General features: G+C 37.5%; 1 protein-coding gene across 2 annotated transcripts in view; it reads left to right on the top strand.

Moving 5' to 3' along the window:
• Positions 1-21,692, top strand: part of enc2 (ectodermal-neural cortex 2) — a 24,923-nt gene extending 3,231 nt beyond the window's left edge. For both annotated transcript variants that reach the window (XM_062036034.1, XM_062036033.1), the window contains exons 4-12: positions 2,708-2,953; positions 4,690-4,779; positions 9,354-9,517; positions 9,616-9,763; positions 13,626-13,822; positions 16,183-16,288; positions 16,415-16,558; positions 17,967-18,370; positions 20,826-21,692. In XM_062036034.1, the coding sequence (XP_061892018.1) occupies positions 2,708-2,953; positions 4,690-4,779; positions 9,354-9,517; positions 9,616-9,763; positions 13,626-13,822; positions 16,183-16,288; positions 16,415-16,558; positions 17,967-18,353 (1,482 nt within the window). In that variant the 3' untranslated portion in view covers positions 18,354-18,370; positions 20,826-21,692. The remainder of the gene's footprint in view (positions 1-2,707; positions 2,954-4,689; positions 4,780-9,353; positions 9,518-9,615; positions 9,764-13,625; positions 13,823-16,182; positions 16,289-16,414; positions 16,559-17,966; positions 18,371-20,825) is intronic.
• Positions 21,693-21,915: the final 223 nt, after the last annotated feature.

The raw sequence follows: 21,915 nt of genomic DNA on the forward strand, positions 1-21,915 counted from the left end.
TTAACAAGTCTATATTTGTCAGAGTTAGACGTACAATTGTGGAAAACATTTTCCACAGAGCACTCGCTGAACTTGAATTGGCTTTCCTTTGTCGTGCCCGTCCATTGTTGTGCAACATTATATTGTGTTTAAAATCTTATTTAACCAGGGTTTCTGTCAGGAATTAAATAGCATTAAAAGTCATTAAATTGATTTTGCAAAAATTAAAGCCTTAAATGGCATTAAAAAGCATTAAATGCAATGTCCAGAGGCATTAAAAAATGTAATACAATTGTAATGTGTGTGTGTGTGTGAGATTGTGTATATGTATATATACTGTGTATATGTGTATATATATATATATATATATATATATATATATATATATATATATATATATATATATATACTGTATATATATATATATATATATATGAATACATACTGTACATATATGAATACATACTGTACATATATTTATGTATACCAGGGTTGTCCAAAGTGCGGCCCGGGGGCCAGTTTCGGCCCGCCGCTTGTTTTCTATTGGCCCTCGGCAGGTCGTAAAAATTGAATGAGTTCATTATTATCGAGACGTTATCAGTAATGCTGTCAAATGATACCCTTTTAAAATCAGATTAATCACACTTTTGAAGTCGTATTAATTATGATTAATCACAACTATTACTCGCTTGCATGATTTCTTTTAACTTCAAATTTAAATTCAATTAAAAAGGCCTCAATATTTGGTCACAAATGTAATTTAATTGTTCGAGTCCGTTTACGGTAAAGGAGCAAAATATATGTGATCAATCTGCGTATTTACATGATTAATGCAATGTTTTTTGTGATTGATCACATGAAGTAACTCGTTATTTTTGACAGTCCTCGTTGTTAGATGACACTTATTTTCTTTGTCCCCTACAACACAAAGCTAACAGGGATGTTTTGTTCAGCCAGCTTAGCATATATTGACATACACTGGTTGGCTTTTAGCATCTTTAGCGAACAAAATTAGTCAAAAATGGCCCCCGCAGCCTTCCGTTGTACTGAATGCGGCCCTCGCCGGTTAAAGTTTGGACACCCCTGATGTATACATACATATTTATGTACCGTAATTTCCGGACTATAAGCCGCTACTTTTTCCCCTTGTTATGGTCCCTGCGGCTTATACAAGGGTGCGGCTTATTTACGGCCTGTTCTTCTCCGACACCGACGAAGAGGATTTCGGTGGTTTTAGTACGCAGGAGGAAGACGATGACACAATGATTAAAGACTGACTTTTCATATACCGGTAGGCTGGTTATTTTGATAACGTACAGGCGAGCACTTTGTATTACTTTGCAACGTTGTATTATTTGTACTCTGCACGAATGCTGTTCGCCATGTCAAAGTTGTGAAAGTTTGATTGAATGATTGAAAGATTTATTGTTAATAAATGGGACGCTTTGCCTTCCCAAACTGTCATCTCTGTCCCGACAATCCCCTCCGTGGTAGCAGGAACCCCTATATACTACGCTAATTACACATCAAAACCCTGCGGCTTATAGTCGGGTGCGGCTTATATATGGAGCAATCTGTATTTTCTCCTAAATTTAGCTGGTGCGGCTTATAGTCAGGTGCGGCTTATAGTCCGGAAATTACGGTATACATACATATGTATATACATACATATGTATGTATACATACATGTCTGTGGTTGCCAGTGTTCTGTACTACATGGTAGTGTGCTGGGGGGGGGCAGTATATCTAAAAAGGTCAGCTCCAGACTGGACAAACTGATCAGGCGGGCCGGTTCTACGATCGGACTAAAACTGGACTCACTGGTGACGGTGGCAGAGAAGAGGACTGTGGAAAAACTAGTGAGCATCCTGGATGATGCCCGTCACCCTTTGCATAGCGTTGTCAGTAGCCAGAGGAGCCTGTTCAGTGCTAGACTGCTTCATCCCAAGTGCAGGACTAATAGACTCAAAAACTCTTTTGTCCCACACGCCATTAGACTGTACAACTCCTCTCTGGGAGGGAGGGGGGGGTACTAGAATGACGGGGGATGCAAAACAATAACAGTGTAATACGTTTTCATAACATGGTCACTAATGCCTAGTTTCTCTTGTTATATTCTTATTTTACTGTTATATTTGTATTCTCATTGATGCTTTTTGTTTTTATTCTATTGCAATATTTTTCTATTTTGTTTCCATTTATACCCCCATTATTTACTTTTTTTAAATTCGATCTCAATTCTGTACACTGCTGCTGGAATTTTAATTTTCCTGAGGGAACTCTCCTGAAGGAATCAATAAAGTACTATCTATCTATCTATCTATCTATATATACATATGTGTATATATGTATATTATATACCTATGTGTATATATGTGTGTGTGTATATGTATGTATATATATATATATATATATATATATATATATATATATATATATATATATATATGTGTATATTATATATGTATATTATATACCTATGTGTATATATGTGTGTGTGTATATGTATATATATATATATATATATATATATATATATGTATATATATATATATATATATATGTATATATATATATATATATATATATATATATATATATATATATATATATATTATCATATATATTATATTTAAATGAAAACATAAACATTGTGTTTTATTTTGCTTTTGTTTTGCCACTTCGATGAGGCGACAGCGCAAATAATCTCGTTTCTTTTCTCATGCAGGTCTTGGAACTTCTGCTGGATTTCGCCTACACATCTCGAGTCATTATAAATGAGGAGAATGCAGAGTCGCTGTTAGAGGCAGGAGACATGTTGCAGTTTCACGACATCCGTGATGCTGCAGCAGAATTTTTAGAAAAGAACCTGCACTCTTCCAACTGTTTGGGAATGATGCTGTTGTCAGATGCCCATCAGTGTAAGAGATTGTATGAGCTGTCATGGAGGATGTGCCTACTACACTATGAAACGGTAAACAGACACTCTTATTACATATTCCTATTGACTTATAATTATTTATGTCATCTCGCTGTATTCTTGCATAATGGAATTTTTGCATTGCTTCAAACTACAAAAGTAATAATTATATGTTATGTTTTTATCATAAGTTATGCTCTCACAATGTTAAGATTTTTAAACTCTTAACAGAACAGTCAACCCAAATAGCCTAAAACTAAGTGTTAGTGCATTTTTGTTCGCTCTCTGATTATTTTCCACTTTCCCTTTCTTTTTTGATGACCCATATTGCCCGGTTGCATATGAAGTCACATCTGGCTAATCCATTATTATTATTATTATAACTCCACATAGTTTTGATGTGACAATCTACAATGTAAATAGTCATGAAAATAAAGAAAGCACATTGAAATGAGAAGGTGTGTCCAAACTTTTGGCCTGTACTGCATATTATACACTGTAATTTTGCATTTAATAGGACTTGATGACGTAATACAGTTGGTACCATTACAGTCACATTTTAACAGTAACACGCTAAGTTAGCCTATTTGTTAGAGAAAAGTGATTTGATGAAATTAATGGAACACGTCATTACATTTTGGTGGTGATCTTGATCACTGTCTGGATTCTGACATTTTTACCATTTGGAAGTAGGGCCTGGCAGAGGTCTGCACTATCTGAGGGCTCTTCTAGTTTTAAGGGCACCGCCTTGCAAGGCATGAGCTCAAAGTCACAGGTATGGCATTCAGCAGTCTCCTCTCAATGTCGGAATGAGTCCTTTGCCTGAGAAGAAAGCGGGGGTTGTAGAAAGCCATTATGATTGATAAAACATTTTAAAGTTGACAAATTGGGATTTTTTCATAGAAGAAAACTTTATTGATTGTTTTTATGAGACGTTCTGGGGGCCTTAGAATGCTTGGGACGACAGGCAACTGCACTTGTTAGTTAGGTAGATGGATAGAAAGATAGATGGATATTTTATTCATCTCTGATCAATAGATAGATATATATACAGTACAGGCCAAAAGTTTGGACACACCTTCTCATTCAATGCATTTTCTGTATTTTCATGACTATTTACATTGTAGATTGTCACATCAAAACTATGAATGAACACATGTGGAGTTATGTACTTAACAAAAAAAGGTGAAATAACTGAAAACACGTTTTATATTCTAGTTCCTTCAAAATAGCCACCCTTTGCTCTGATTACTGCTTTGCACACTCTTGGCATTCTCTCCATGAGCTTCAAGAGGTAGTCACCTGAGATGTTTTCACTTCACAGGTGTCATAGTTTTGATGCCTTCAGTGACAATCTACAATGTAAATAGTCATGAAAATAAAGAAAACGCATAGAAATGAGAAGGTGTGTCCAAACTTTTGGCCTGTACTGCATAGATACTTTATTCATCTCCAAATTGAAATGGACATTTCCAGCAGCTTTTAGGGAAAGAAACAGACCGGGGCATGCAACGTTTACAACAATCGAATAAAGTACTAAAAATGATCTATTATGCCTAAGAATATAAACCTAGGCAGGCAGACATTGTGAACATCCAAAAACCCAGAACAAAGCTTATAAGAGAGATTGTTTTCAATGGTTTGCCTAATGGTATGTTCGTCCTTGGTCATCCTTGGAACCACGCAAAGACACTTCACTTTATCGTGTAGCACACAGTGTGTAGTGCCTATATGCTGAAAAAGACTGCTAAAGTGCATTCATGCTTTTAACTCTGTCCTATGTATTATAGGTTCGGGACTCTGAGGACTTCTATAGTTTAACTAAAGAGAAGCTGCTGGAAATTATCCTTAGTGATGAACTGGAGATCGAAGATGAACAGGTAAGTTTTTACTGTAACAATGTTATTTGTAATGCTGTTAAAGTTAACGCCATAATAAAGAATTAACAAAAGTTTCCTTCAACGGCACTATTTTTTAATGCACGATTAACGTTCCGTCCTGTGTAGGGTTTCAAAGGGGTGGAAAGTTTCCGGTAAATTTCCGGAAATTTACCCCGGGAAGTTAAGCTCGGGAAGTTTGGAAATTTTGACCATTTTTTGATTATTCAAAGTTGGACACCGTCCATCTTATTCTGTAAAATAAGATGAGAAGATTGTAAAACTCTAATGCAGTGCCAAACACAGAATATGAATAGTCTTTAAAAATATTTGACTGATGGACAAATGAACAGTCAATCAGCATGCTAAATCAAACTATAAAGCTCCATTCTTGTATGACAACAGAATGGCTAGCAGAACAGAAGGCAGAAGAAACTACACCTTTTCATTTAGTATTTGCTACTTCAACTTTACACATCACAAAAAAGGTCAATTCGGATCGCCAACGTTGTTAGCATAAATGAATAGGATTTAACGTAGAGAAAATGAGCATCACGGCTAACGGAGAAATATTTTGGGTTCATTATGAGACTGGTGGTACATAAACCTAGCTAGCTAGAGATATTGGCCCCAAAAGCATTGAACAAGTACAGGAACAGCTAGCTAGCTCGAGTGGAAGTCTGCTGGAGTAGTCTACAGTCATACAGTAACAAGCAATTACACCTCTATTACACTTAAATACCATAGATCAAATATATTTACCCCATCAACACTTACCTGACTGGATGAAGTCCTTGGGCTAAACTAGTGTGGCCTCAATAGCCCTGCTATAGTGTGTTGCATGCTGGGAATTATCTGTGCATGTGATGGAGGAATGCACAGTTCAGGGTTAAAATTCAACTGAATTTGCATTAAATCAGGTTGTTTTAGCTAATAATGCAAGATCTAGCATGTTGCATTCAATGTTTATTCCCATTCATTGCCGTTAATTTCCATATATTCCTGTTAATTCCCATGGAAAGTTTCCAACTTTGAATATTCCCGTCCTAGTCCTAGTCCTGTGTGACTCAGTCCATACCATACTGGTGGAAAAGCAGCGGCAGTCCAGCTGAATGGACAAAGAAAAAGTGATGTTAAATGGCAAGTTTAGCTTGGAAACCCTGGCAGGTCGCTCTCTCCGCAACACCAAACTTCTTTCCATCCACTGTCGCTGGAGTTACTGGCTGTTTGTAGCAGTGCTGCCAAGTCCAAGTATTACAAGCAACATTTTTCTCTAAAGACGCGTACAAAGTTCCTGGCTTGTGTTGTAACGTGTGTTTTTTTTTAAATTTGGGCTTGCTTTTCTGTCCTCCCAATAAAGGAAAACACGTCATCCTTTTCTACACGCTTCCTTGTTATTGGGCCCCTGGTCGACTTGGCATGGCCCCAAACTAACTCATGTTCACTTCATCACCTTTTTGCTCTTTACTCTATTCACCACTCAGTTACTAATATTAGCCTTGCATATATTACAAAACCTAAAAGCAGTGAAGTTGTCACGTTGTGTAAATGGTAAATAAAAACAGAATACAATGATTTGCAAATCCTTTTCAACTTATATTCAATTGAATAGACTGCAAAGACAAGATATTTCATGTTCCAACTGGTAAACTTTGTTATTTTTGGCAAATATTAGCTCATTTGGAATTTGATGCCTGCAACATGTTTCAAAAAAGCTGGCACAAGTGGCAAAAAAGAGTGAGAAAGTTGAGGAATGCTCATCAAACACTTATTTGGAACATCCCACAGGTGAACAGGCTTATTGGGAACAGGTGGGTGCCATGATTGGGTATAGAAGCAGCTTCCATGAAATGCTCAGTCTTTCATTAACAAGGACGGGGCGAGGGTCACCACTTTGTCAACAAATGCCTGAGCAAATTGTTGAAGAACAACATTTCTCAACCAGCTATTGCAAGGAATTTAGGGATTTTGCCATCTATGGTCCGTAATATCATCAAAATGTTCAGAGAATCTGGAGAAATCACTGCACGTAAGTGGCAAGGCCCGTGACCTTCCATCCCTCTGCATCAAAAACTAACAAGGGAGTTGAACAACTTAAGCTGTACATCAAGCAAGAATGGGAAAGAATTCCACCTGAAAAGCTTCTAAAATGTGTCTCCTCACTTCCCAAACCTTTACTGAGTGTTGTTAAAAGGAAAGGCCATGTAACACAGTGGTAAAAATGCCCCTGTGACAACTTTTTTGCAATGTGTTGCTGCCATTAAATTCTAAGTTAATGATTATTTGCACAAAAAAAAGAAGTTTTTCAGTTGGAACATTAAATATCTTGTCTTTGCAGTCTATTCAGTTGAATATAAGTTCAATCAATCAATCAATGTTTATTTATATAGCCCTAAATCACAAGTGTCTCAAAGTTGAAAAGGATTTGTAAATAATTGTATTCTGTTTTTATTTACCATTTACACAAATCCCTAAATTCCTTGCAATAGCTGGTTGAGAAATGTTGTTCTTCAACAATTTGCTCAGGCAGTTGTTGACAAAGTGGTGACCCTCGCCCCATCCTTGTTTGTGAATGACTGAGCATTTCATGGAAGCTGCTTTTATACCCAATCATGGCACCCACCTGTTCCCAATTAGCCTGTTCACCTGTGGGATGTTCCAAATAAGTGTTTGATGAGCATTCCTCAACTTTATCACTCTTTTTTGCTATTTGTGCCAGCTTTTTTGAAACATGTTGCAGGCATCAAATTCCAAATGAGTTAATATTTGCAAAAAATAACAAAGTTTACCAGTTGGAACATGAAATATCTTGTCTTTGCAGTCTATTCAATTGAATATAAGTTGAAAATCATTGTATTCTGTTTTTATTTACCATTTACACAACGTGACAACTTCACTGCTTTTGGCTTTTGTACAAGACCAAATTAAATATGATTGGAATATCGTCTCTCACAACATTTTCATCTCGTTTTTTTATCCTTTGAATAAAATGTCAGTTAATTTTGTTAATGTGTCAGTCATTGTGCATTTGTTTTGATTCATTATCGTCTTATTTCGGCAGGGGAAAATAGGTCGTTGACGATAACGAAGACGTAATTTATTAGTCAACCAAATTACCCCTGCCCACAAGAAGTCGTAAACAAGAGAGGAGGGAGTGCGGAAAATGAAAAGAAACACTAAACACAGGAAGAATACACCACAAAACCAAAACGGTCATGAAAGATTATGACAATAGTGTTCTTACCTTCTTTATTAAACTTTCTTTGCCCAATGGTGGCATGTTTTGCAGTCATACTTGATCAATAAATCAGAGACTGAGACACCAAACCGTGGGATTATTATTTTTTTAATCACTTGAGGCAATTAATTTTGTGAAATGACCCAAGGGCAAACTGACTACCGTATTTTTCGGACTATAAGTGGCAGTTTTTTTCCTAGTTTGGCCGGGGGTGCGACTTATACTCAGGAGCGACTTCTGTGTGAAATGATGAACACATTAGCGTAAAATATCCAATAATATTATTGATGTCATTGACGTAAGAGACTAGACGTATAAGATTTCATGGGATTTAGCGATTAGGAGTGACAGATTGTTTGGTAAACGTATAGCATGTTCTATATGTTATAGTTATTTGAATGACTCTTACCATAATATCAATCCAATCCAATCCACTTTATTTATATAGCACATTTAAACAACAAGAATGTTTCCAAAGTGCTGCACAGCCATGTTAAAAACAATATTAAAAGCAATATTATGGTCCACCAATGACTGAATAAAAACAAAAAATAAATAAATATAAAAACAATATAAAAATAAATATGATTAAAAACGATTTTAAAGGGTAAAACCAATTAAAACAGTAAATAGAAATTAAAATTTATTAAAAAAAACCCACAGAGGACAGAAGACCACACAACTCACGTAGTGTTAAAAGCCAAAGAATAAAAGTGGGTCTTAAGACGAGACTTAAAACACTCCACTGTGGGAGCTTTTTGAACATGGAGGGGCAATATGTTACGTTAACATAGCAGTTGGTTATTTATGCCTCATATAACGTACACTTATTCAGCCTGTTGTTCACTATTCTTTAAATTGCCTTTCAAATGTCTATTCTTGCTGTTGGCTTTTATCAAATACATTTCCCCCAAAAATGCGACTTATACTCCAGTGCCACTTATATATGTTTTTTTCCTTCTTTATTATGCATTTTCGGCCGGTGCGACTTATACTCCGGAGCGACTTATACTCTGAAAAATGCGGTAATTTGTTATATGCAAAGTTTGGCCATACGGTAACGAAGATGGAATACAAAGACTGTGGAAAAAATATGGCAAAACATTTTAGTCCACAACGGAAAGTGGGAAGTACAAAGCCGAGGTAGGGTAAACTGCAGTTCAGAATCTAGATGACAGAAATGTAATTGATTATGATGGAAAATTATAAGTTCATTAAAGAGATGGAATTTTAAACTGGCAAGACTTCAACTTTTATGTACTGTACTTTTTTATTGAGTTTCATTTTTCTAGCTTGTCCTATTTTATGTATTTTTTTCTTTTGACGTCTTTATTTGCAGGTTGTTTTTACCTCTGTTATGCGGTGGGTTCGCTATGACTTGGATTGCCGGCGCCACTATTTGCCAGAGCTGCTCACGGGCATCAGATTGGCTCTTCTCCCCTCTGAATGTCTGCTGGAGGCTGTGGCATGTGAAGAACTAGTTATGGCCGACAGGAGGAGCAGGTGCATTTTAATAAGCCAATGGTTCCAGTCTAAATGCAGTTTTGCTTTTTACAGCGAGTGTTAATTCATATGCTTAATGTCAACATGTTTTTTTGCAGGGTGATTGTAGAAGAGGCAATGAAATGTAAAAAAAGAATTCTTCAAAATGATGGGGTTGTGACCAGTCCCTGTGCTCGACCACGCAAGGCAGGCCACACGTTGCTTATATTAGGAGGCCAGACTTTCATGTGCGACAAGGTATATCAGGTAAGTGCATCAACTACACCTGACCTGTACTAAATACTCAAACGGGTTGAATTAAAGGTGCAGCTAAAAGCAACTGCGTGAGAACGTATACTGGAATATCACGATGTAGTCATTTTCTACATCGCACAGAGACCAACCCGCGATATATCCAGTATATTCCATGTATCGCCCAGCCCTACATCAAAGCGCAGCAGACAGTGGTGTGGGCTTTCTTTACAATGTCAGAAGAAGATATTTCACTCGTAGTTTGCAAAATGTAATCTGCAGGGATTAAACGGGAGGGTTAAAGATGAGCTTCAACTCAATCAAATCTGATAAATCACTTTAAAATTCACTAACGTGGAGATTTATAAAAGTTGTACGAAGGTGCCTGGCTGATGAACTGAGATATTACGTTTATAGTGGTGACCGCAGCAAACATAAAGCCACAAGACCGACGAGAGAGCAATGGTTTGAAATAAACAATCTTATGGCGAACATTTTTACTGTTTATTTTTCATTTTATTCCCACAATATGCTGCGGACCAACCAAACCCGAGCTGCCAGCCGCAAATGCCCTCCAGGCCACACTTTGGACAACCCTGTTTTAATCTATAAACAATAGGGGTGTGGGAAAAAATCGATTCGAATTGAAATCGCGATTCTCAAGTTGTGCGATTCAGAATCGATTCTCATTTTTAAAAAATCGATTTTTTTTATTGATTTTTTTTTATTTTTTTTAAATGAATCAATCCAACCAAACAAGACACAGCAATACCATAACAATGCAATCCAATTCCAAAAGCAAAGCCGAGCCAGCAACACTTAGAAGTGCAATAAACAGAGCAATTGAGAGGAGACACAAACACCACACACAACAATTGAGAGGAGACACAAACACCACACACAACAATTGAGAGGAGACACAAACACCACACACAACAATTGAGAGGAGACACAAACACCACACACAACAATTGAGAGGAGACACAAACACCACACACAACAATTGAGAGGAGACACAAACACCACACACAACAATTGAGAGGAGACACAAACACCACACACAACAATTGAGAGGAGACACAAACACCACACACAACAATTGAGAGGAGACACAAACACCACACACAACAATTGAGAGGAGACACAAACACCACACACAACAATTGAGAGGAGACACAAACACCACACACAACAATTGAGAGGAGACACAAACACCACACACAACAATTGAGAGGAGACACAAACACCACACACAACAATTGAGAGGAGACACAAACACCACACACAACAAACCAAAAGTAGTGAAACAAAAATGAATATTATCAACAAAAGTATCAATATTAGTTACAATTTCAACATAGCAGTGATTAAAAATCCCTCATTGACATTATCATTAGACATTTATAAAAAAGAACAATAGTGTGACAGTGGCTTACACTTGCATCACATCTCATAAGCTTGACAACACACTGTGTCCAATATTTTCACAAAGATAAAATAAGTCATATTTTTGCTTCATTTAATAGTTGAAACAAATGTACATTATTGCAATCAGTTGATAAAACATTGTCCTTTACAATTATAAAAGCTTGTTACTCTGCTTGCATGTCAGCAGACTGGGGTAGATCTGCTGAAATCTATGTATTCCATGAATAGAGTAGATCTGCTGAAATCTATGTATTCCATGAATAGAGTAGATCTGCTGAAATCTATGTATTCCATGAATAGAGTAGATCCTGCTGAAATCTATGTATTCCATGAATAGAGTAGATCCTGCTGAAATCTATGTATTCCATGAATAGAGTAGATCCTGCTGAAATCTATGTATTCCATGAATAGAGTAGATCTGCTGAAATCTATGTATTCCATGAATAGAGTAGATCCTGCTGAAATCTATGTATTCCATGAATAGAGTAGATCTGCTGAAATCTATGTATTCCATGAATAGAGTAGATCCTGCTGAAATCTATGTATTCCATGAATAGAGTAGATCCTGCTGAAATCTATGTATTCCATGAATAGAGTAGATCTGCTGAAATCTATGTATTCCATGAATAGAGTAGATCTGCTGAAATCTATGTATTCCATGAATAGAGTAGATCCTGCTGAAATCTATGTATTCCATGAATAGAGTAGATCTGCTGAAATCTATGTATTCCATGAATAGAGTAGATCTGCTGAAATCTATGTATTCCATGAATAGAGTAGATCCTGCTGAAATCTATGTATTCCATGAATAGAGTAGATCCTGCTGAAATCTATGTATTCCATGAATAGAGTAGATCCTGCTGAAATCTATGTATTCCATGAATAGAGTAGATCCTGCTGAAATCTATGTATTCCATGAATAGAGTAGATCCTGCTGAATCTTGGCAACAATCTTAGCCACACGATTATCAAATGTAATAGGAACATGAATTCCTACTGACTGACCAAACTGGCTTCATGGAAGGTCGACAATCTTCAGACAATACAAGGAAATGTTGAATGTTATTTACTATGCTAGAAGTCTCCCTTATCCCACAGCAGTATGTAGTGTTGATGCGGAGAAGACATTCCACCGCATAAACTGCTCATTTATGTTTTGCACATGACGTACATTTGGATTAGGAGATAATTGTATACAATGGATTAAGATGCTTTATACACGGCCCATGGCATCAGTCAAAACCAATAATCATATTTCACAACCTTTTTTGTTCAAAAGAGGAGTAAAACAGGGATGTCCTGCAGCTGGATTATTATTTAATTTGGTTATTGAACCCTTAGCTGCAAAAATAAGAAGTGAAAATAATATTCATGTTATAAAAATGGTCTCTCAGTATAATAAGCTATGGATGTATTGTGACGACATCATTCTCTACCTGTCACATGTTAACTCCTCTCTACACTATATCAATGATGTCATCACTGAATATGGCTGTTTATCAGGGTAGAAAGTCCATTGGGACAAATGTGAAATATTACCACTTAATAGTGCAAGAAATCACAAGTTCAGAACTCCAAAATTGGGTTTGGTTTTGAAATTGTATTGCATTATTATGGTATTGTTGTGTATTGTTTTCATTTAAAAAAAAAAAAAAAAAAAAAAAACGTTTTTGAATCGAGAATCGTGTTGAATTGAAAAAAAAAAAAGATCGTGAATTGAATCGTGACCCCAAGAATCGATTCTGAATCGAATCGTGGGACACCTAAAGATTCCCAGCCCTAATAAAAAATGTTTCCAAATTTGTTCTCATGCCCTTCACAGTCAAAGGTAAGCAGTCCCAAATGTGCTTCAGTTGCATTGATTGATTGATTGAAACTTTTATTAGTAGGTTGCACAGTACAGTACATATTCCGTACAATTGACCACTAAATGGTAACACCCGAATACGTTTTTCAACTTGTTTAAGTCGGGGTCCACGTTAATCAATTCATGGTACAAATATATACTATCATCATAATACAGTCATCACACAAGTTAATCATCAGAGTATACACATTGAATTATTTACAATCCGGGGTGTGGGATGTGGAGGGGGTTGGGGCGGGGGGGTTAGGTGGGGTTGCTATCAGCACTTCAGTCATCAACAATTATATCATGTGAGAAATGGACATTGTAACAGTGTAGGTGTGACTTGGTAGGATATGTACAGCGAGCTGTGATCATAGTGAGCTTTAGAAAGCATAAGAACAAGTATACACATTTGATTATTTACAATCCGGGGAGGTGGGATGTGGTGGGGGGAGGGGGTTAGGCTAGGGTTGTAGTTGACTGGAGGTGTTCTTTTAGTGCAGTCCTATGCATTGTGTTAAGATTACGTTGCTAAACACCTTACTATTTACTGATGTTTGAAAGAACAAATAAAACCATTTTTTGTTCATCCATTTCAAGGTTGACCATAAAGCCAAGGAGATCATACCAAAGGCAGACCTTCCCAGCCCAAGAAAAGAATTCAGCGCATGTGCCATTGGTTGTAAGGTTTACGTGACAGGAGGAAGAGGATCAGAGAATGGTGTGTCAAAAGACGTGTGGATCTACGACACAGTCCATGAAGAATGGTCAAAAGGAGCACCCATGCTAATAGCTAGGTGAGTTACAGTTATAGTCCGATGTTTACATACCCTTAAAATTGTATTTATCACGATTAAAGTTGGAGAGAGATGCTCTAATAATAGTATAGTAATATGATTGTAGAAGTCGCTGTCTTGCGGTTCCACAGTTGCACGTCAAAGTGAACAAGCATATAGAGTTTACAATACCGTATTTCCTTGAATAGCCGCAGGGGCGCTAATTAATTTAAAACCTCCTGTCACTCCGGCGTTTACCGGAAGCCTGCGGGATGGCCGTGCATGCGCTAATTATTTTAAAACCTCTTCTCACTCCGGCGTTTACCAAAAGTAATGCGGTAAATTTAGGCGTGCGCTTTGAGTGTGATGTAAGCATACCATCATGAAAAGCACATTTAATAAAAAAAACTTTATTATGGTCTTACCTGTACTTATAAATGGAGTCCATTTGCGGCTCCTTCTGACCAAAAGCACCGATAACTTGTTTATAGAAGTCTTCCTTATTTTCTTTCTTCAGTTTTAAAAGTCTCTCTGTCTCGATGGAGATATTCCTTTAATTATTACCTCCTGCTTCCATTGAAAGTCCAGTTTAGAAAACTGTTTTATTTTAGATAGCGGTATGTAATCCTCCTTGTTAAAAGTTCAGGCGAGAGGAAAAAAAAGACGATCTGTTGCTGCGTGATGTCACTTCTTCTGCAGTACCGGAAGTCGCAAGAAGGATCTCTAGCGCCCTCTACCACCAGGAGGCGGGAGTCATTTAATGACTCATACCGTATTTGACACACGCAGCTACGGTATATTAATAAAACATAGCTGCTTACTGTTCTTTTTAATAGCTTGGACCTTAAATCCTACTGAATAGCTCTTTATCTTTTTTCCTTTGTGCAATTGTAAACTACTGAAAGCAGCTTCCTCCATTTTGAAAATAAGGACAGGTAAATCGTCACTCGTGACGTAACGAATTTGACCCGGTGGAAGTTCTAGCCATATGCTAAATATTTTGCGAAACGAGTTTGAACCGGCGAAAATTATAGACAAGCGATAATAAAATTAATATTTTGCGAAACGAATTTGATCCGGCGTTAATAATGAACCGGCGATAAGGCCAAGCATGCGTTAATTATTTTGAGAAACGAGTTCGACCCGGCAGTAATTGTAGACGTGCGAATAATATATTCCCTGCGCCAATTCAAGGAAATACGGTATGTTTTTAATGTCTTTCAACAACAGCATCAATTAAACTGCTTGTTTTTGGACTTTTCAGTCTCTCTCCCAACTTCCTCTTCTCTCCAGCACCCGGCCGCTCACTGTTAAAGACAGATGATTAGTTTAACACGTACCAGCTGTGTGTCGCAGTCAGTGCATGCCCCGCCCCCGTCTGATGGCGCTCTGTTTCAGCACCATGGACAGAGGCGTCGACTTTCACTCTTGCAGTGCGCTAATCACAATGATGTAATATTATAAGTCATATTATCTACCGTATTTTTCGGACTTTAAGTCGCTCCGGAGTATAAGTTGCACCGGCCGAAAATGCATAATAAAGAAGGAAAAAAACATATATAAGTGGCACTGGAGTATAAGTCGCATTTTTGGGGGAAATGTATTTGATAAAATCCAACAGCAAGAATAGACATTTGAAAGGCAATTTAAAATGTCTAAAGAATAGTGAACAACAGGCTGAATAAGTGTACGTTATATGAGGCATAAATAACCAACTGCTATGTTAACGTAACATATTATGGTAAGAGTCATTCAAATAACTATAACATATAGAACATGCTATACGTTTACTGTCACTCCTAATCGCTAAATCCCATGAAATCTTATACGTCTAGTCTCTTACGTCAATGACATCAATAATATTATTGGATATTTTACGCTAATGTGTTCATCATTTCACACATAAGTCGCTACTGAGTATAAGTCGCACCCAAACTATGAAAAAAACTGCGACTTATAGTCCGAAAAATACAGTACTGATGATAATCCTTCGTGAATCGGCTAATCTTTCTTTCTCTATTCCAGTCCATAGAATTGTTCAGAGGAATTTTAGAGCCATGTAGAGACAGGCACATTATACAGGCATGCAGTATGTTTTGGCTTGATATGAATCATTTGGTGCTGTTATGAACTATACAATAGGTTAAAATATACATTATGGAATCTTATCCTGTCATCTATCTTTCTGTTAGTAAAATACCGTGAAAATAGGCACATTTCAAACATGCAAAGGGTGATTGATTAATCAGGAAGAATACATTTGAGAACAATCTGTGGATTTTTTGGATTGCCCTATTCCAATAATAATATTGTAAGACATTATGCAATTCATGCTGGAAGACCAAGACGAGCAAACTCACTATTGGTTATTTGTCAATCAGGTTTGGTCATGGTTCAGCTGAGCTGGAGAACGCCTTGTATGTGGTCGGAGGTCACACGGCCATTGCTTCTGTTTTTCCCGCCTCTCCATCCGTCTCTTTAAAACAGGTGAGGAAAAAGTCAATGTTCCAACAGACTTAATTCAGACCAGTGACCTTGGATTGACCTTGATGCATGTGTCATCACGGCATATGAATATTTTGTAATGAGTGATATTTGAACTTTGTTTTCCAGGTTGAACGATATGACCCCGTCAGTAATAAGTGGACTATGATGGCTCCTTTAAAAGATGGCGTCAGTAATGCAGCGGTGGTCAGTGCTAAATTAAAACTCTTTGTTTTTGGGGGCACCACTATACACAGAGACAAAGCATCCAAGGTAGGTGAAGCTTTTTATGGCCAATTAAGTCAGGATTTTTCAATTTCCTTAAAGGGGTCATAATATGATTTTTTTTTTCTACATTTAAAACTAGAGATAGTATTGGACTGCCGATAAACGCTTTAAAATGTGATATCAAAAATTATCGGTATCTGTTTCAAAAAGTAAAATGTATGACTTTTTAAAAGGCCGCTGTGTACACGGACGTAGGGAGAAGTACAGAGCGCCAACAAACCTTAAAGGCACTACCTTTGCGTGCCGGCCCAGTCACATAATATCTACATCTTTTCACACACACAAGTGAATGCAAGTCATACTTGGTCAACAGCCATACAGGTCACACTGGTAGCCGTATAAACAACTTTAACACCGTTACAAATATGCGCTACACTGTGAACCCACACCAAACAAGAATGACAAACACATTCCGTTGTGTCCTTGGGCAAGACACTTCACCCTTGCTCCTGATGGCTGCTGGTTAGCGCCGTGCATGGCAGCTCCCGCCATCAGTGTGTGAATGTGGAAATAGTGTCAAAGCGCTTTGAGTACCTTGAAGGTAGAAAAGCGCTAAACAAGTATAACCCATTTATCATTTATTTATTATTTACATTTCGGGAGAACATCCGCACCGTAACACAACAGAACAAATACCCAGAACCCTTTGCAGCATTAACTTTTCTGGGACGACGAGTATTGGATGGATGGATTCTTTATTTTGCCCGAGAATGGTGAGGCTATTCGCTTACATTAGAAGGCTAAGATAGCTACAAATCGAGCTAATATTGCTAACGTATCATTCAGGCGTTTCTAACTTACTGTTATTACTTACCGTTTTATTGTCTCCTCCATTGCCATAAATAGTTGGCACCGACCATTAAAAGTAGTTTTTCGGTAAATCCACCTTGATACTAATACCTGGGATTTATATAGCGCTTTTCTAAGTACCTACTAGCGCAGGTTTGTAAAGCAGCACTCTTGGAAGGGGTTTGCCTTGCACACACTCAGAGCGACTTATGCAGATCCTAGATACACATAAGCAGACACCGTCAGGTTAGAAAAGTTGGTTTTGCATAGTAGGTCCCTTTTAATCTACCCAAAAAGAATAAATGGACAAAACAAAGTTACCACAGGTTTAGGTTTAGCCTGTATGTGTGCTTGTAAATGGCAGTTGTATAACCTGAAATGATCTATCTCCTGTATTTAGGTTTAGCCTGTATGTGTGCTTGTAAATGGCAGTTGTAGAACCTGAAATGATCTATCTCCTGTATTTAGGTTTAGCCTGTATGTGTGCTTGTAAATGGCAGTTGTAGAACCTGAAATGATCTATCTCCTGTATTTAGGTTTAGCCTGTATGTGTGCTTGTAAATGGCAGTTGTATAACCTGAAATGATCTATCTCCTGTATTTAGGTCCAATGCTATGATCCTGTTGGGAATCGCTGGACTATTGCAGCTGAGTGCCCGCAACCATGGCGATACACAGCAGCTGCTGTCTTAGGGAGTCAGATCTTCATCATGGGTGGTGACACGGAATTCACAGCGGCCTCCGCCTATCGGTTTGATTGTGAAACAAATGAGTGGACTCGCATGGGCGACATGACCGCGAAACGGATGAGCTGCCACGCCGTGGCCTCAGGAAACAAGTTGTACGTTGTTGGAGGTTACTTCGGCACACAGAGGTGTAAAACGTTGGATTGTTACGACCCAACATCCGACAGTTGGAACTCTATCACCACTGTGCCTTATTCTTTGATCCCTACCGCCTTTGTCAACACGTGGAAACACCTACCTGCCTAAGTGGGATCCAGTTTGAGGTAAATTCTGAATGATGATGAAAGTTGTTCTGTCTGTTTATGTCCTGATGTCTATCTACTGTATCCATCTATTAGAATAGAACTATACCTCACCTCCCAGGGGGTGTTTATGTCCTGATGTCTATCTACTGTATCCATCTATTAGAATAGAACTATACCTCACCTCCCAGGGGGTGAACAAGGGTGATGGGTCAAATGCAGAGAATCATTTCGCCACACCTAGTGTGTGTGTGACAATCATTGCTACTTTAAGTTTAACTTAATTGGCAGTGATGATAAACCGCATTTTAAAGTCCCAACAGTTAGAATCACCATTTTAAATGAAAACTATGGTTACATCCCCACTATCTAGAATATAGTGCCGTAAACATACACTGATACAGAAAGCATGTTTACGACAAGTTGTTTACAGCACCGCACATAGATAAGGAGCGTTGGATTTGCTCCCTCTAACCCACAGGTGTCAAACTCAAGAACCGGGGGCCCAAATCTGGCCCGCCACATTATTTTATGTGGCCTGCGAAAGCCTAGGAATTATATGTGTTAATAAAATGCTTAATCTTTTCTTACTAAATATATTCTTTCCCTTTTGACATTAAAAATCATGCACTTGCATATATTTTCAAATGCACTATTATCAAAATCTAAATATTATATCATCCTGTATTCCAAAAATTGTTTTTGTTAAAATAAAGATAAATACTGTACTTAAATATCTGCTTGACTTGCGATCAATCAAATTGTAGGATGTGAAATTGACAATAGATTTCACGGTTAAATTCCGCTGACTGAGTTTTTTACTGTAAAATCAACTTTAGTACTGTTTTTTTCCATATACAGTAAGACACTAAAACATTAAAAAACATTTTTAAAAAAAACATTAAAAAAATTGGCAACACTATAGTGAATTAGTGAAGTGAATTATAATTATATAGCGCTTTTCTCTAGTGACTCAAAGCGCTTTACATAGTGAAAGCCAATATCTAAGTTCCATTTAAAGCAGTGTGGGTGGCAGGTGGGTAAAGTGTCTTGCCCAAAGACACAACGTCAGTGACTAGAATGGCGGAAGCGGGAATCGAACCAACTGAGCTATACCGCCCCACTAAATGGTCCCTAGTGTGTGAATGTTGTCTGTCTATCTGTGTTGGCCCTGTGATGAGGTGGCGACTTGTCCAGGGTGTACCCGGCCTTCCGCACGATTGTAGCTGAGATAGGCTCCAGAACCCCCCACGACCCCGAAAGGGATAAGCGGTAGAAAATTGAAAAAAAAAAAGATTTTACGGTTAAAAAAAATGCTTGAATTTTACAGTGGAATTGTTTCTCCATTCAAGTCCATTTATTACATTTTTTTATATGCTGTAAAAAAAACACTGCTTTTACTGTAAAATTCTGGTGACTGAGCTGCAAGTTTTTAAAGTAAAATTTAAATATTTTTTTTGCAGCTTATGTAAAAAAATATATTGTTAATGTATTAGATGTATACATGTATATTCATATATTGCTCATTTTTAAAGGCGGCCCTGTGAGGGCAGCCATAAACCCTGCTCTAACCCACCTACAGCACAGTACAGTACGATAGTCTCGCATCATTCCAAGGTTGCTTTTTTTTATATCGGTTATCATAGCTATTTTTTTATGTTATTGAATTTACCAGTAGGATTTCCTAATCTTTCATATCGTTCCCATATTTATCGTGAAGCCCTATTTTTCCATTTCCCTTTTGTTGTTTAAACTGATACAGACTGACAATACAACATGAATGAACTGCATTCAGCATGTATGATGCGTCACATCTGTCTGTTTAAACTGATACAGACTGACAATACAACATGAATGATACGTCACATCTGTCTGTTTAAACTGATACAGACTGACAATACAACATGAATGATACGTCACATCTGTCTGTTTAAACTGATACAGACTGACAATACAACATGAATGATACGTCACATCTGTCTGTTTAAACTTAAACAGACTGACAATACAACATGAATGATACGTCACATCTGTCTGTTTAAACTTGCTAGTGTTTTTCCTGCCGCTAGCGACTGTTATTCAGACTCACTGTGAGTTGCAGCTTCTCCCAGCTGAGAGAGCGTTACACTCTGGACTGGTCACAAGTCAATCACAGACACTTAGTTATTTTTTCCCTATAAATGAGCAGTTAGCAACAAGACATTTCAGTGTACAGTATAACTACATACTGTAAGAATTTGTTGACGGGCATGTTTTCGAATGATTTTTACAAGATTTATGTTTGTGATGAAAGATTTGTACATAATCACTCCGGAGTAGTAACCTTTTGGCAAAATGTTATCTTAAACTATCTTTATTTATCATATTAAGGCAAATGTATCAACATTAACTTTGCATGCATTTTGGTCAAATATAAAAACAGCCGCACCTCAACTTTTTTGACAGCCATCATATTTTCTGTCCTTCTCTATTTTAGGTGTGCGTGTCATCCACTGACTGAAAAGAAGCCACCCTGCAGATGTCTTCCGGCGAGGACTGAAAGTAGGCACAGAGTCTTAAAAGGACTTTGTCTCGGTCTGTATTGGAGCATCTAGATCTTACAATTATTCAAGAGTTGTTCTGTATGGGATACTTTCAGAGTAATAATCTGGTATAGCACAACTAGACCTCACATATGGACAGCTTGGTGTATTTGTTCGCCAATGAATCACTCACTAAGTAGGGTTGGGCATCGTTTGAATTTGGACCAATCCGATTCCTCATTTGGTTCCAGTTCCCAATGTTTCTCCATTTGGATTTTTGAAGAGGCGGGGTCAAAAACACATTTCTCATGGGGCTATTTACAACCAGTATAACAGATTTTTTTCAGCATGAGTACACTTTTACAAAAGTTTCATTTTATTTTTGTAAACCTCATTTAAAAAAACATCCTGTCTTGTATATGTTAGAATATGTTACCATGTTGCCACTGGCCTGCTGAAGAATATCAACAAACTACCTGTCCAGTGTAAAATGAAGTTTTACTTAACTGATTGGACTTGGAGGAAGGCCATTGAGCAGCCCATCAAAGACAGGCCGCTTTATTCATTTTCTATTGGCATCAATCGTATTCTACTTTTTCGAAAAATGAAGCGCCTCCACATGGTTGCACACACACCTCCTGCTTCTTCTTCGTTGGTGTTTGCCATCTATTTCTTCCCGTCACCCAACTGGGAATCTAAAACACAGTAGGGATCAGCATTTTTCAAATGTGGACAGTTCCAGGAAAATGGTAATGGTAATGTAAGTCCCAGTTCCCATCGATGCTCAACCCCAAGTGAGGGAATAAAAAGTCTTAAATTGACATTCCAATTCCAAAGTCATGAATGTGAACAGCATTTTGCTGAGAAAATGATCCAAAGCCAAAAGTTCATTTTTTGGGGGCTTTCAAGACTGACTACCATAAACAGCTTTGACAGGAAACGATCGATATTGTTTCGTCCAAAAATATGAATATTTAGTTTGAGCACTACCTTAATTGTCTTGGGCATGGATTGACAGGTTGTTACTGGAATCCTCTTTTAAAA

Source organism: Entelurus aequoreus, linkage group LG24 (genome assembly GCF_033978785.1).
Source record: "Entelurus aequoreus isolate RoL-2023_Sb linkage group LG24, RoL_Eaeq_v1.1, whole genome shotgun sequence".
Classification (NCBI taxonomy): Eukaryota; Metazoa; Chordata; class Actinopteri; order Syngnathiformes; family Syngnathidae; genus Entelurus; species Entelurus aequoreus.